Source organism: Coregonus lavaretus (genome assembly GCF_964263955.1).
Source record: "Coregonus lavaretus genome assembly, chromosome: 34".
NCBI lineage: Eukaryota > Metazoa > Chordata > Actinopteri > Salmoniformes > Salmonidae > Coregonus > Coregonus lavaretus.
The window spans coordinates 22185511-22199612 of NC_140021.1; the positions used below are offsets into that span (position 1 = coordinate 22185511).

A 14102-nucleotide genomic window follows, 5' to 3' on the forward strand; every position below is an offset into this window, starting at 1 on the left:
TATGCATTTCAGACCACAACTAGGTACTCAAAAAAGGCCTTATGAAATATGTATTGTATTGTTTTAGATAATAATATTTTAATGACAACATATGAATTAATGAATGCAACAACCATGTCTCTGTCACTAGCAAACACAGTCATGGGTGGTACGGTAACTCTAATATTAACTTGAAAGGCATCCTGGGAAATATGCAAATAAGGCTTAAAACCCTACACCAAGGCTTAAAACCCTACACTGGTTTTGGATTTTGGTATGGTTCTTCAAAGAACCATCCTATTTACCTTTCTTCAGAGTCCCTAAAATGGTTGCCCTATGGCATCGCTCTCAAGAATCTGATTTGGTTCCAACTTGCACCTTTATTTTTAAGAGATGAATAAACAAACTGTAAAACATGCTAATATATAATGTATCTACAGAGCATGCCACAAGATGTCGCTGATTCCACTGTTAACCAATGAAACACAGAGTTACTGAGTAACGCATCTCTTACAACCAATGAGGCGCAGCATTGTTGAGAGATGGCAAACTAAGGCAGCTACAGAAACCACTCTTCAGACATTGGTCCATTTCATTGCACAAGTACAGGCTATTAACCTGCTCTACCCAAAAAAGTATCACTCACACATTCACCATTGAGTCTTCATGAGTTCCAAACTCAACTTCCTGAGAGTCTCTGACCTAACAGTTCACCAGTACCAAAATGTTCCCATGGGGATAATGAAGTAATTATCTTCGTACCAGGCTAAGGTTAAAGTTACATTTATAGCTTTACCAGACCAATTTCCTTCAGAAGTCCTACTAAAGGTGCCTTTGGGTTAGGCTCAGGGTTAGCCATATTCTGTGGCAGGGGGACCTCTCACTAGATTATAGTACCCAGCCATTGCCCCCAGGTCGATGTACAGCGATCCCTTCCTCCTCAGGTGGGCAGAGTCCTCAGGCTCAGAATACAGAGAAGATTCTGCAAAAAAAGATCATTGTATAGTTATTGGTAACATATGCTCTCATGAAGTTTCATACAAATGTTAGTGTGTATGTGTCGCTTGAGGAAGTGCGTATGCATTTTACCACAGCCCAGTTAACATTTGAAGTCCCTGCCTACATCCGTAGGGAACAATATGCGGAACAAAGTCTATTTTAGGGAACAACCATGATATAGAACAGTAAGATATAGAAGTCCCTACCCTGTGTGGTGTCAGGCTGCTGGCTGTGCTGCCTCAGTGGGTGGGAGGCCTCCACCAGGGCTGAGTCCAGGCTCCAGCAGCGTGGTTGTTCCTCCCTGGGAGGGTTGATGGCCTCGTCCCTCAGGAGCTTGGCTGCAGAGCTGCGCTGGGCAGGGTTCCTCTCCAGGGCTCGCTCCAGGAAGGACCTCATGGCACCGCTGCAGTCCTCTGCTATGTCCTCCAGGGGAGGGGCCTGCTTGTGGATCTGAGGGGAGAGAGGAGCCATATAATTAGAATTATAGTAAAGCCATTCTAATTCTGTGGTAGAACCATATAGGCCTCCTGTAGCTCAGTTGGTAGAGCATGGCGCTTGCAACGCCAGGGTTGTGGGTTCAATTCCCACGAGGGGCCAGTATGAAAAATGTATGAACTCACTAACTGTAAGTCGCTCTGGATAAGAGCATCTGCTAAATGACTAAAATGTAAAAATGTAAATATAGATCCTATAATTATGGGTTCACAACTATTCTTATAGTTCTACACTAAAAAATGTTGGGTAAAAAAACAACTAAACTACGCCTCCAGTCTTCTGATCTGAACCGCTGGGTCATATCTCAATAACCCAGCAGTTTTTAAAGAAAACAACCAAACTAGGTCTGATGCAACATTCTCACATGCCAGTCTTCTATCTATGGAATGTAAGAATGCGATGTCAGGTTAGGCGAGACTTAGCCACCATCACTATAGGCATTCCTTGTCTTTTTAGTCATAGTGATGGCTAGGTGAGACTAAAAGTTATCCTGCATTTAATCTGCAACTCTATGCTATCTCCTGGCACTACTTACTGAGTGTAAAACAAGTTTGATGTACAAGTAGGGTTGCAAAACTCCATGAACTTTCAATAAATTCAATAAATTCACTGCTTTTCCAGAAATCAGGAAACCCAGGGAATTTATTGAAAGTTCCCGGAATTTGCAACCCTATGTACAAGGGAGCAGTGATTGGGAGAGGTGAATAAGTTGAATCAGTAGCTCTCTTAAGCACTTCCCTATGACAGTGAAGAATGAGGAATTAGTCCTTCCTGAAAGCAGAGATGAATGACACTTAAAAAAGAGAAGACTGAGGCTACAAATACAGAATTTTTGCCCGCGCCCCGCCCCCGTCCCACCCCTCTGGAAACATCTTTCTCAAATCACGTTCTGTGCATGTGTTATTATACACACACATTCACGTTTCTCTCTTTTCTCACCCTCTTCTGAACTCTCAACTAAGTTGATCAACCTGTTTGTGTCGTACTTATGTTTGCAATAGCCTACTGTTACAACAGCCAGTTTGTTCGAACTGTTTTGTGTACAGGCGGCAGCGGAGTCATGGAGTGACTGAGCACTGAGCAGCAGCTGAAAAGAAATAGGCTATTGGATCCCGAATGCGCAGAAATCTCAGTAGTTTTAGCAACAGAAAGTCAGGTTCCGGAACAGCAGCCACTCCAAAAAGAGAAACAGGACCTCTTCAAATCAGGAACATGATCATGAAAAACTCTGTTAAAAGCAAAACAGAACTAGTGTACTGAGCCTGAGGGAGTATGCTGATAATGTGCCAGAGACAGAGGTTGCATCCCAAATGGCAACTTATTCCCAATATAGTGCACTACTTTTGACCATACAGGGAATACGGTGCCATTTGGGACGCAGCCAGTCACTTTAAGAGATCACATGATGTTTGAGAAAAATGATCTTGCAAGAATCTAGGCCTATGCCATAGAAATCTGAACCGGGTGATGTTAAAATATGTCTGTTTCAAGGAAAGACTGGCCACAAGTGGGGGTTTCCCCTCCTTCAGCCATGTCAGTGTAGCAAGAGGAAGTCCTGTATGTTCACCATTCACTAATCTATACACTTCATCCGTCCACTTTCCATTGTCCCATTACTTAGTGGAGTTGTCACTGATTATGCTTCTGCTACACTACTTTCAAAGCTCTATATTTGTGCATTTATTGGAAGTGTATAAATCATGTAATACTGTTTTTTGGTGAACTATCAGGAGATGCTTACTATGTAGAGATAGGATGGCTAGGGATGGAGATCGGGAGAGTGGTACTTACTATGTAGAGGTAGGATGGGTAAGAGGTGCGTGGGTATCTCCTGACCCAGGGTGGGCTGCCAGTCTGCATGTGGATGATGGTGGTGCCCAGACTGTAGATATCCGTCTTGGTGTTGTGTCCTCGACACAGAACCACCTCCGGGCTCATATACATCTGAGGAAGAAAACACAAGACAACTGTTACTCACAGGGTCAACGGTTACTCACAGGGTCAATGGCATAATGTCATTTGTAAAAGAAGAAAATAAGTGTTTGGACAGTACCCAATCTTTTTCTTCATCAAATGTTTTTTTTTTTTATGTAGTCATGACGCCAGTGATAATAATCATAACAGTCATAACATTAATAATAACATGAATAATACACAGTGTCTCTATGACTATGTATTAATACAGGAACCCTAAGAGCAGCTGGGCTGGTGTTAGGCTCTGTACTGTACTGTACTGTGTACGGCCTTTGAAGTGTGAAAGAGTAAACACATCAGACCAGAGTCCATCTCTCAACTGGAATTTCCAGCCTGCCCCCATGTTAGCTAATGTCAGCCTAGTCGCAGCAGCTCCACTCTGTTGGCTAGCTGTCTGTTTGATAGCTATCTCCCTGCCTGTTATTACTGCTGTCTGTCTGTCTCTCTGCCCTGGGACTTTCCCTCTCGGCCACCACGGGTATAGGTCACCACAGAGGGGAGGAGAAGAGTGGATTAGGAAGAGGAGGATGAGGAGAGGGATGGTCGTGAGAAAGAACAGAATGAATGCCTCCTCCTAGATTTTCCGAACTGTGAATAAGGATGTAAATTGGAATCTGAAAATGCTAGTGTTCAAAGGCTTTCAACCTACTGTATTATTACTGATAATCAATGTAAATTTGAGACAACTCTGTAGCCTATGCATTACACACAAAAACCTATAGTCCACTTATAAACCTATACAAGATCTCTTCGTGTTCGATGTGATTACCCTGCACCTTTTCTTTTACTATAAGACCATGTGAGACAAACACTGACACGTCTTCTAACTAAATCATTTTCAGAGTGCCCTGAGGCATCGCTTGACCTCAATCTTGAACTAGAAACAGCTGCTTTACCTTCTATTAAACACACCTATTGAACATCTCACAGATTAAGAAGTTGCTCTTGTTGTTGTAATGTCATAGGTCACCAGGATTGGAGTATATTCCATTCCAATTCACAATTCAGGAACTGAAATTCCAATTGCAATAAAAAAGTTTTTTGACTGAATTGAAAATGAATTGACCCTAACCCTGTAGGTCATGTCGTAGACCTGAGAGTGTATTTTGTTGTTATGTCATAGGCCCCAGAGTGTCTTTTGTTGTTATGTCAAAAGCAATGAGAGTATCTTTTGTTGTTATGTCAAAAGCAATGAGTGTCTTTTGTTGTTATTTTATAGACCTGAGAGTGTCTTTTGTTGTTATGTCACAGGCCTGAGAGTGTATTTTGTTGTTATGTCATAGGCCTGAGGGTGTTGAAGTGAGCAGACAGCAGAATCACTCACCTCTGTGCCGCGCAGGTCCCTAGGGGTGTACACCTCCCCTGTCATCTGTACCGTCAGGCCAAAGTCCACCAGCACCGCTTTGTCTGACATCAGAACGATGTTGCTGGCTGAAGAGAGAAAGGAGGGAGGGAGGGAGGGAGGGAGGGTGAGTGAGTGAGATTCACCAAAAAAGCTGTTCAGTTCAGCCATGTCATAGCTAAAGAACATGTGCTGCAAGATACAGTGTAATCTCATAACCCAATATAGTGTGCGCTAACTTGCTACTGTATTATGTCTGTCACGAAGGTCAATATTTCTTCTATCATTTGCTAAAATTGCTATTGACATACAGTATATGTGATGGGAACTGTATGTACATTTAAGGAAATGAGAAGTATCAACATTTGCACTGATGTAAAATGTAAATTCATACCCACACAGAGCATGCTATGAGGCATGTTGAGTCTCTGAATGGCTTTTGACTAAAGGAAAGTACCCTATTCCCTATATAGTGCACTATTTTTGACCAAAGTCTTATGGGCACTACATAGGGAATAGGGTACTTCATAGGGAATAGGGTGCCATTTGGGATGTAACCTTTGACTGGAGGACAGGAAGAGCACAGAACTACAGTGCCACGTCAGAAAGTCATAACTCACTGGTTTCTTGTAAACAGCCCTACAGTTAGAGTTAACCCTGTTGCAGGGAAGGAGGGTCTGGCTGGAATTTCCAGATGCTACATATAGTGCATTTAGTCTTTAGCCAAGCCCTGATTGACTGACTGAATGATAATAGACTGATCCACAGGTCTTTGAATGTGTTTAAAGTTTAATGCAACACATTAACCCCTATAGATAGTATAACTTTTACTGGGGAACACCCCACATTATAAAGTTAACGTTAATACAATACATTTACTGGAGGAGAGAGTATCGCTTGCTGAGTTTAAAGCTCTGATAGAGGAAAATGTTGCTAACCATTGTAATTGTTTTTAATTTACAGTATTGTATTGTGCTCGTGTTGTATGTACACACCGACTACTTCCTGCTGACCTCTTGCCAGGTCCCCCTCAAAAAAGGGGTTTCTAACCTCAAGGGTCTTTACATGGTTAAATAAATGTTTTTATGCATTTATCAACACAGTTTTGACTGATTGACTGATATTAGATGTAGCTCCACAGACTATGGCTCACTACAATCTTGGAAGCAAATCTCACGTGCAATGGACAGCTCACTGCCACCTGCCTGCAGCCCTAGCCTTGCTGTCTAATCTATCTCACTCAAACATCCTGTGTTTCAGCAATCTCAGTAGCTAGCTAAGCAGATACTGGGGTTTGTCCCAAATGGCACCCTATTACCTATACAGTGCACTACTTTTGACCAGGTTAAAGCTAATGCACTAAATAGGGGATAGGGTGCCATTTGGAACATAACTTATACAACTTTAGCTACCTGTGTGACCTGAACACCGTCAGCAACACCACAGCTTCATCCTGCCTTTTTACAAGGCCTAACATGGTTTCTTTGTTGTCTATGGTTGAGTTTCCTGTGAAGCCGTTGGTTCAAGGTGCAGTTTACTCTAAAGTCCTTTCCTATCTTGGTTACATTTCACATAAAGTGGATAATGACAGTCACAGCCCACTGGGCACACCATGTCATTTCAATGTGGAGATATTGGGCAATATTTGTTACATAAGTTGATCAATGAGATTTCAACCACTCAAAACGACAGCCAAAAGATTCTTGAATTCCCAATGTGTTGTCACTATGCTTTCAACCATCTAAAAGCACAACCAAATTCCAATGGAAAATCAATGTCTGGTTTTTAGTTTATTTATACAACAACGTAATGTGTTATCACTGTGCTTCATCTATTAGCAGAACCAAATGACCTGGATTGTAGTTAGTATAAATTACATTAAAGTACATGGTGCAAGGGATCAATGCCGTTCGAGAATCTGTGCAGATTATTATAGCAATTGTTTAGATTTCCAAAGACCTTCGACACTGAACATGCATGCTTTCTATGATTATATAAGAATACATTTGTTACAGTAACCTCAAAATTTGGCCATGGATGTGTTACACATTTTAAGGTTGAATGTTACATTAGTTTGTAAGATAGACTTAACTTTAGGCTATTTACTGTCTTACAAAAGTAATATTGAATTGTGTTTGGTTGACAATGCAATCAAACACAATTCTACTGCTTGATAGTTCCCTCTGATCCACTGGCTTAATCCTATTCTTTAACTTTAATTTTTGGTTGAGATGGAGACATGCATTTTTAACTTGTCGACAGTTAATAGGCTATTTACCGTATTGCAAAAGTGATATTGAATTGTGTTTGGTTGTCAATACAACCAAATATCAACTTTTGAAGAAGATATTCTGCTTGGATAGCTCCATCTTTGCCACTGAGTCTTGCTTTAATCCCAGTTTGTCTACAAATTAATAATTGACATGTTGGATTCACGTCTCCATTTCGACCAAAAATCTAAGTAAAAGAATAGGACTAAATCAAATCAAATATTGACAGTTTAATTTGATTCAATTCTTGAACTTGTATTTTTGGTTGAGATGAAGACTTGAATCCAACATACGTATTATTATCTCGTAGATTCCATTTGAAATCAACCAAAGCTTGAAACCCTAGGCCTACATGGGCTGAATTTAAACAACAGCTGTTGATGACTGACCAAATGCTATATAGGCCTTAAAAGCATAATTTATAATACATGATTCATCAAGTATGGTTACATTTCATTTGCTCTGTTGAACCTATCATTTGGAATTAATTTGATAGTGCCAGTGAATCTATTAAGTGTAGATTTCTCCACAATCCTTCTCACAATAGCACATTGGTAATAGCCAGTGACAAATATCAAAGCTGGGCTTGGTTAAAACCCTGGATGGGAGACAGAAAGAAATAGCTGTAGATAGCTCAACTCTCCAGTAGGAGGTGCAGCCAACCCAGCCTATAGTTTTTTTCTTTTAGTGGCTATAACGTTGAAGATCTGACGTTGTTTCAAATGTAAAAATTCAACAGACTTTATACAAGGTTTGTCTCTGTTGAAAATTGGTTACCATGATGACATAATCCTGTGGTTGAAATGTTACACTCAAAAACTATTGATTTTTCAAATCCAATGTATTTTCCACGTAGATTCCATGTCATAATATGTTGACAAATTACGTTGAAACAACGTTGATTTAACCAGCTTGTGCCCAGTGGAGGCCACACATACTCCTAGTGTGCATGTGTTTTGGACACATACCTGGGTTCCATTTTTGATGTATTTGTGGCTAGAAGTTGAGAAAACCTGGCTTTCTAAACCCTGGTAAAAGCAAAGGCTACAGGCCTATAACTTACTTACGCTCACTCTTATGCTTACTAATTGAGTGTTCTAATGTGCGTTTTTTAACGTTTGTTTTGGGCACTTTCCACTCACGTTTGATGTCGTGGTGGATGACATTGTGAGAGTGCAGATACTCCAGGCCCCTGAGGACCTGCTTGGTGACCCAGATGATCTCAAACTCCCTCATGGGTCCACAGCTGTCTAGTTTCTCCAGAACCGAGCCTCCCTCACCGGCCTCCATGAACAGATGGATGTTCTGGTCCCAGAGGAGAGCGCCGTAGAGCTCTGCAATGTTCTCGTGATGGAACCGGGCCTGGATCTCCACATCGGCTGGTTTGAAATGTTCCATGGGGATCTAGGTGTATGAATATAACCATTAAGGCATAAAAAACATTCTATAGACATTCTATTTAAAAAGAGATTTAGACATCTACAGTAAAGTATGTCTATTATGCAAAGTATCTACAAAGTCTTTAGTATGTAAACATTCCACTGACGATGGAATAACCAGACCAGGAAGCCACTCCCATCGTGTGTAACTATTTGTGGGCAGAAATAATATAAATGCTATATCCTCTCTTCTACCCCAGGTGAAATACCAGTTGTGATTAGAGTGCCCGCCTGAGATTGGAAGGTTGGGAGTTCAATCCTTGGCCGAGTCATACCAGACTGTAAAAATGGGACCTGATGCGTCTTTGCTTGACACTCGGCACTAAGGAGATAGATTAGTGGTAAGGCCCTGCGATAGACTAGCGTCCTCTCCAGGGTCGTACTTGTACATCAAGCTGCCTCACTACAGAAACAGGAGATAGGCTGCTGTTACAGCTCGCACAAGGCTACTTACTTACTAATCATTTGGTATGAGAATAGGAGCAGAAAAACATGCTGTAAAGGTGACATTCTATGATGCCCTTTGATTCTTGTCCACTACATTTGTTATTGTTTTAACCCAGAGCTGTTACTGTGGGGGGTTTCCTGTGGGTTAACCAGCCAAATACTTTCAGTTTCTATTTGCAATACTGGCTTTTGAGACGACGCAAATAAATATTTGTATATTTCTACAGTACATAGTGTTCCTCGTTTTAGATGTTCTGTTGTTGCAGGTTTCAGAGTGTTTGGGTGCAAAGACCTGACTGACTTCACGTGACATTCTGCCTTGATATTGGCCTAACAAATTACTTTCTATTGCTTTGAAAACAAAACTTCCTGCCTGAAATCAATCTTGGCACATAGACCGGCCAGCGTCAGTTTCGAGAAATCCACTCTGCAAACATGCCAGACATTCCTGCACGCAGACTCATTGACTCACCAGTTTGCATGCCATTCTCTTCCTGGTAACGGTATCCTGGGCCAAGTGGACTTTTCCAAATGAGCCCTTTGGAACATGGCCGCCGGAGCCTGGAGTCTTGTAGGTCCACATCCATGGAAAAAGAAGCACATCCAAATCGATGCGATAGCGACCCTTCTTCAGCACCATGTGTTTCTGCACAGAAGTAGGGAAATGTGGTGCTTCTGAACCAGTTAAGGCTTTAAATAACCCTACAGACAGACTATCTATACTTGACCACATACATACTCATACTCGCAGACACACAGACAGACTGATTGACTAACAGACGTAGGGACAGACAGTTTCAATCACACTTACACTGCCTTCGGAAAGTATTCAGACCCCTTGACTTTTTCCACATTTTGTTAGGTTACAGCCTTATTATGAAATTGATTAAATTGTTGTTTTTTTCATCAATCTGCACACAATACCCCATAATGGCAAAGCAAAAACAGGTTTTTAGAAAATAACTGAAATATTACATTTACATAAGTATTCAGACCCTTTACTCAGTACTTTGTTGAAGCACCTTTGGCAGCAATTACAGCCTCAAGAGTCTTGGGTATGACACCACAAGCTTGGCACACCTGTATTTGGGGAGTTTCTCCCATTCTTCTCTGCAGCTCTGTCAGGTTGGATGGGGAGTGTTGCTGCACAGCTATTTTCAGGTCTCTCCAGAGATGTTCGATCGGGTTCAAGTCCAGGCTCTGGCTGGGCCACTCAAGGACATTCAGAGACTTGTCCCGAAGCCATTCCTGCGTTGTCTTGGCTGTGTGCTTAGGGTAGTTGTCCTGTTGGAAGGTGAAACCTCGCCCCAGTCTGAGCGCTCTGGAACAGGTTTTCATCAAGGATCGCTCTGTACTTTGCTCCGTTCATCTTTGCCTCGATCCTGACTAGTGTCCCAGTCCCTGCCGCTGAAAAACAATCCCACTGCATGATGCTGCCACCACCATGCTTCACCGTAGGGATGGTGCCAGGTTTCCTCCAGACGTGACGCTTGGCATTCAGGCAAAATAGTTCAATTTTGGTTTCTCATGGTCTGAGAGTCTTTAGGTGCCTTTTGGCAAACTTCAAGCGGGCTGTCATGTGCCTTATACTGAGGAGCGGCTTCCGTCTGGCCACACTACCATAAAGGCCTGATTGGTGGAGTGCTGCAGAGATGGTTGTCCTTCTGGAAGGTTCTCCCATCTCCACAGGGGAACTCTAGAGCTCTGTCAGAGTGACCATTGGGTTCTTGGTCACCTCCCTGACCAAGGCCTTTCTCCCCCGATTGCTCAGTTTGGCCGGGCGGCCAGCTCTAGGAAGAGTCTTGGTGGTTCCAAACTTCTTCCATTTAATAATGATGGAGGCTACTGTGTTCTTGGGGACATTCAATGCTGCAGAAATGTTTTGGTACCCTTCCCCAGATCTGTGCCTCGACACAATCCTCTCTACGGACAATTCCTTCGACCTCATGGCTTGGTTTTTGCTCTGACATGCACTGTCAACTGTGGGACCTTATATAGACAGGTGTGTGCCTTTCCAAATCATGTCCAATCAATTTAATTTACCACAGGTGGACTCCAATGAAGTTGTAGAAACATCTCATGGATGATCAAATTGAGCACCTGAGCTCAACTTCGTGTCTCATAGCAAAGGGTCTGAATACTTATGTAAATAAGGTGTTTCTGTTTTTTATTTTAAATACATTTGCAAACATTTCTAAAAACCAGTTTTCACTTTGTCATTATGGGGTATTGTGTGTACATTGCTGAGGATTTTTATTTATTTCATCCATTTTAAAATAAGACTGTAACGTAACAAAATGTGGAAAAAGTCAAGGGGTCTGAATACTTTCCGAAGGCACTGTATACACACAATGCCACTTCTAAGCATTCCATTGTCCTTTGCATATGACAAATCAACTTTGATACACTGTATATACAAAAGTATGTGGACACCACCTTCACATTAGTGGATTCGGCTATTTCAGCCACACCCGTTGCTGACTGGTTTATAAAATCGAGCACCCAGCCACGCAATCTCCATAGTGATCCAATTGACATTTTAGTCATTTAGCAGACGCTCTTATCCAGAGCGACTTACAATTTGTGAGTGCATACATTTTTCATACTAGACAAACATTGGCAGTAGAATGACCTTACTGAAGAGCTCAGAGACTTTCAACGTGGCACCGTCATAGGATGCCACCTTTCCAACAAGTCAGTTTGTCAAATTTCTCCCCTGCTAGAGCTGTCCCAGTCAACTGTAAGTGCTGTTATTGTTAGGTGGAAACGTCTAGGAGCAACAACTGCTCAGCCTCGAAGTAGTAGGCCACACAAGCTCACAGAACGGGACCGCCGAGTGCTGAAGTGCGTAGTTTGTAAAAATCGTCTGTGCTTGGTCGCAACACTCACTACCGAGTTCCAAACTGCCTCTGGAAGCAACGTCAGCACAATAACTGTTTGTCTGGAGTTTCATGAAATGGGTTTCCATGGCAGAGCAACCGCACACAAGCCTAAGATCACCATGTGCAATGCCAAGCGTCGGCTGAAGTGGTGTAAAGCTCGCCGCCATTGGACTCTGGAGCAGTGGAAACGCATTCTCTTGAGTGATGAATTACGCTTCACCATCTGGCAGTCTGACAGATGAATCTGTGTTTGCTGGATGCCAGGAGAAAGCTATCTGCCCCAATGCATAGTGCCAACTGTAAAGTTTGGTGAAGGAGGAATAATGGTCTGGGGCTGTTTATCACGGTTCGGGCTAGGCCCCTTAGTTCCAGTGAAGGGAAATCTTAATGCTACAGCATACAATGACATTCTAGACGATTCTGTGCTTCCAACTTTGTGGCAACAGTTTGGGGAAGGCCCTTTCCTGTTTCAACATGACATTGCCCCCGTGCACAAACAGAGGTCAATACCGAAATGGTTTGTCGAGATCGGTGTGGAAGAACTTGACTGGCCTGCACAGAGCCCTGACCTCAACTCCATTGAACACCTTTGTGATGAATTGGAACGCAGACTGCGAGCCAGGCCTAATCGCATAACATCCGTGCCCAACCTCACTAATGCTCTCGTGGCTGAATGGAAGCAAGTCCCCGCAGCAATGTTCCAACATTTTGAAATGAAATGTTCGACGAGCAGGTGTCCACATACACTAAAAGTATCTAATGAGACCTTTGTGGGGACAGATACAACAACATACAAAAAAAAACACTAATGTCCTGAAGTCTCACCTTGTTCAGTAACACACCCATCTCCTCAGGCTGGTGCTGCAGTGCTTCTGGCTGCATGTTAGAGATCAGGTTGACGAAAGAGAGCAAGTCCGACACCGTCCCGTACCTTACCCTACCACCACCATTCCCCTGCTGTGTCCCCTGGGTCCCTCCTGTCACCGCTGTCACTTCGTCCCCTGAATCATCCACAGTCTCCTCGTTCTCGTCCATCTCCTCCTGAGAGAGACCCTCCTCACACAACGCCCCAGCCTCTTCCTCCTCGGTGTGATAGAGATTCTCAACAGCGTCAATGATATTCTCTATGTTCATGTGAGCCAGCAGGAGTTCTATTCCAGCATTGGCATATTTGTAATCCATTTTGATATTCTAGCTTCTGCTGGGTACTGAAATGGAACAGTGATGATTCATTAGGCAACTGAAATTCCAATTTGGGCTGGAACATAATTACAAATAGTTTGTAGATTGCAAATTGACCGCAAGAAGCCCAAACAGATATAATATTTGACTAAAACATAATAATTTCAAATATTGTATACGATGACATATATCTCTCTATTATGCGTGGGAATAGTTTTGAACATATTTCCCATATTAAAATCAATTGGAGATGATTTGCTGGTGTTTTTACAGTCTTTTATGTCCAACAATAAAATATATAAAACATATTTGTATTTGTTTAGAAAACTTGGGGGGCCAATAAAATCACCCGCGGGCCAGTTGGGGAACCCTGCTGTAGGTTATAGCCAAGTGAAGAAGAATTAACTCTGAGTGTAGGTTACAGCAACCAATTGCCCTCCCAACACTGAACACTCAACACGAAACACTAAAGTAATTAATACTTTTTGGAAAGGTTGGAGGCAAATATAAACTGATCATTACTTGTTTGTAATACCGTATTGTCGATGTGCTTACCTGAGTCTTTGTAATAAATAACGTAGGGTAGGATCAGGTCCGAATGCGCTACTCCATTCTTGCGTCCGACTGCTGTCAACTCTAGCCCGCACTGAAGCGCCTACGGACTGTAATTCCCACTCACGAGCTAGGAAGTAGAAGAGGAAGTACTTATCAGTCTCTGTGTTTAGGTGGTATTGTGTAAATAAAAACATACGCCGAAAGTGGTGTCTTGTAGCCGCAGTGTATTCCTCTGTAGTTTCGTTTTTAATTTCATATTCTTGAATTTCCCCGTAATATTTGATTTCCGTAGGCAAACGGATTCAGCTAAAGGAAGCCAATAGAATGACTTTCTGTTAGCTGTTCGTATGATTCCATGGAATAGTTCGGTATTTTCTCAACTCCCACAATTCTGCCTGTGCTTCGATACAATTATTTCGCAATGTCCCTTGTTGTTGAAGTTCAATAAAAACAGTATATGAGAGAACTGACTGTATAGTGACAGCATGATAAAAATTGTCATCATGAGGCTATTTGCAGGTTACATAACTGAGGGCCA

General features: G+C 42.3%; 1 protein-coding gene across 1 annotated transcript; it reads right to left on the reverse strand.

Annotated features, from left to right (window-relative positions):
• Positions 1-342: 342 nt before the first annotated feature.
• map3k8 (mitogen-activated protein kinase kinase kinase 8) lies at positions 343-13657 on the reverse strand. The gene is made up of 8 exons (XM_084152345.1): positions 13565-13657; positions 12653-13035; positions 9418-9591; positions 8202-8463; positions 4772-4878; positions 3265-3417; positions 1185-1428; positions 343-961 (listed from the first exon to the last, which is right to left on the reverse strand). Exons 2-8 carry the CDS (start codon positions 13007-13009, stop codon positions 831-833), a joined length of 1428 nt encoding a protein of 475 aa, XP_084008471.1. The 5' UTR covers positions 13010-13035; positions 13565-13657; the 3' UTR covers positions 343-830.
• Positions 13658-14102: the final 445 nt, after the last annotated feature.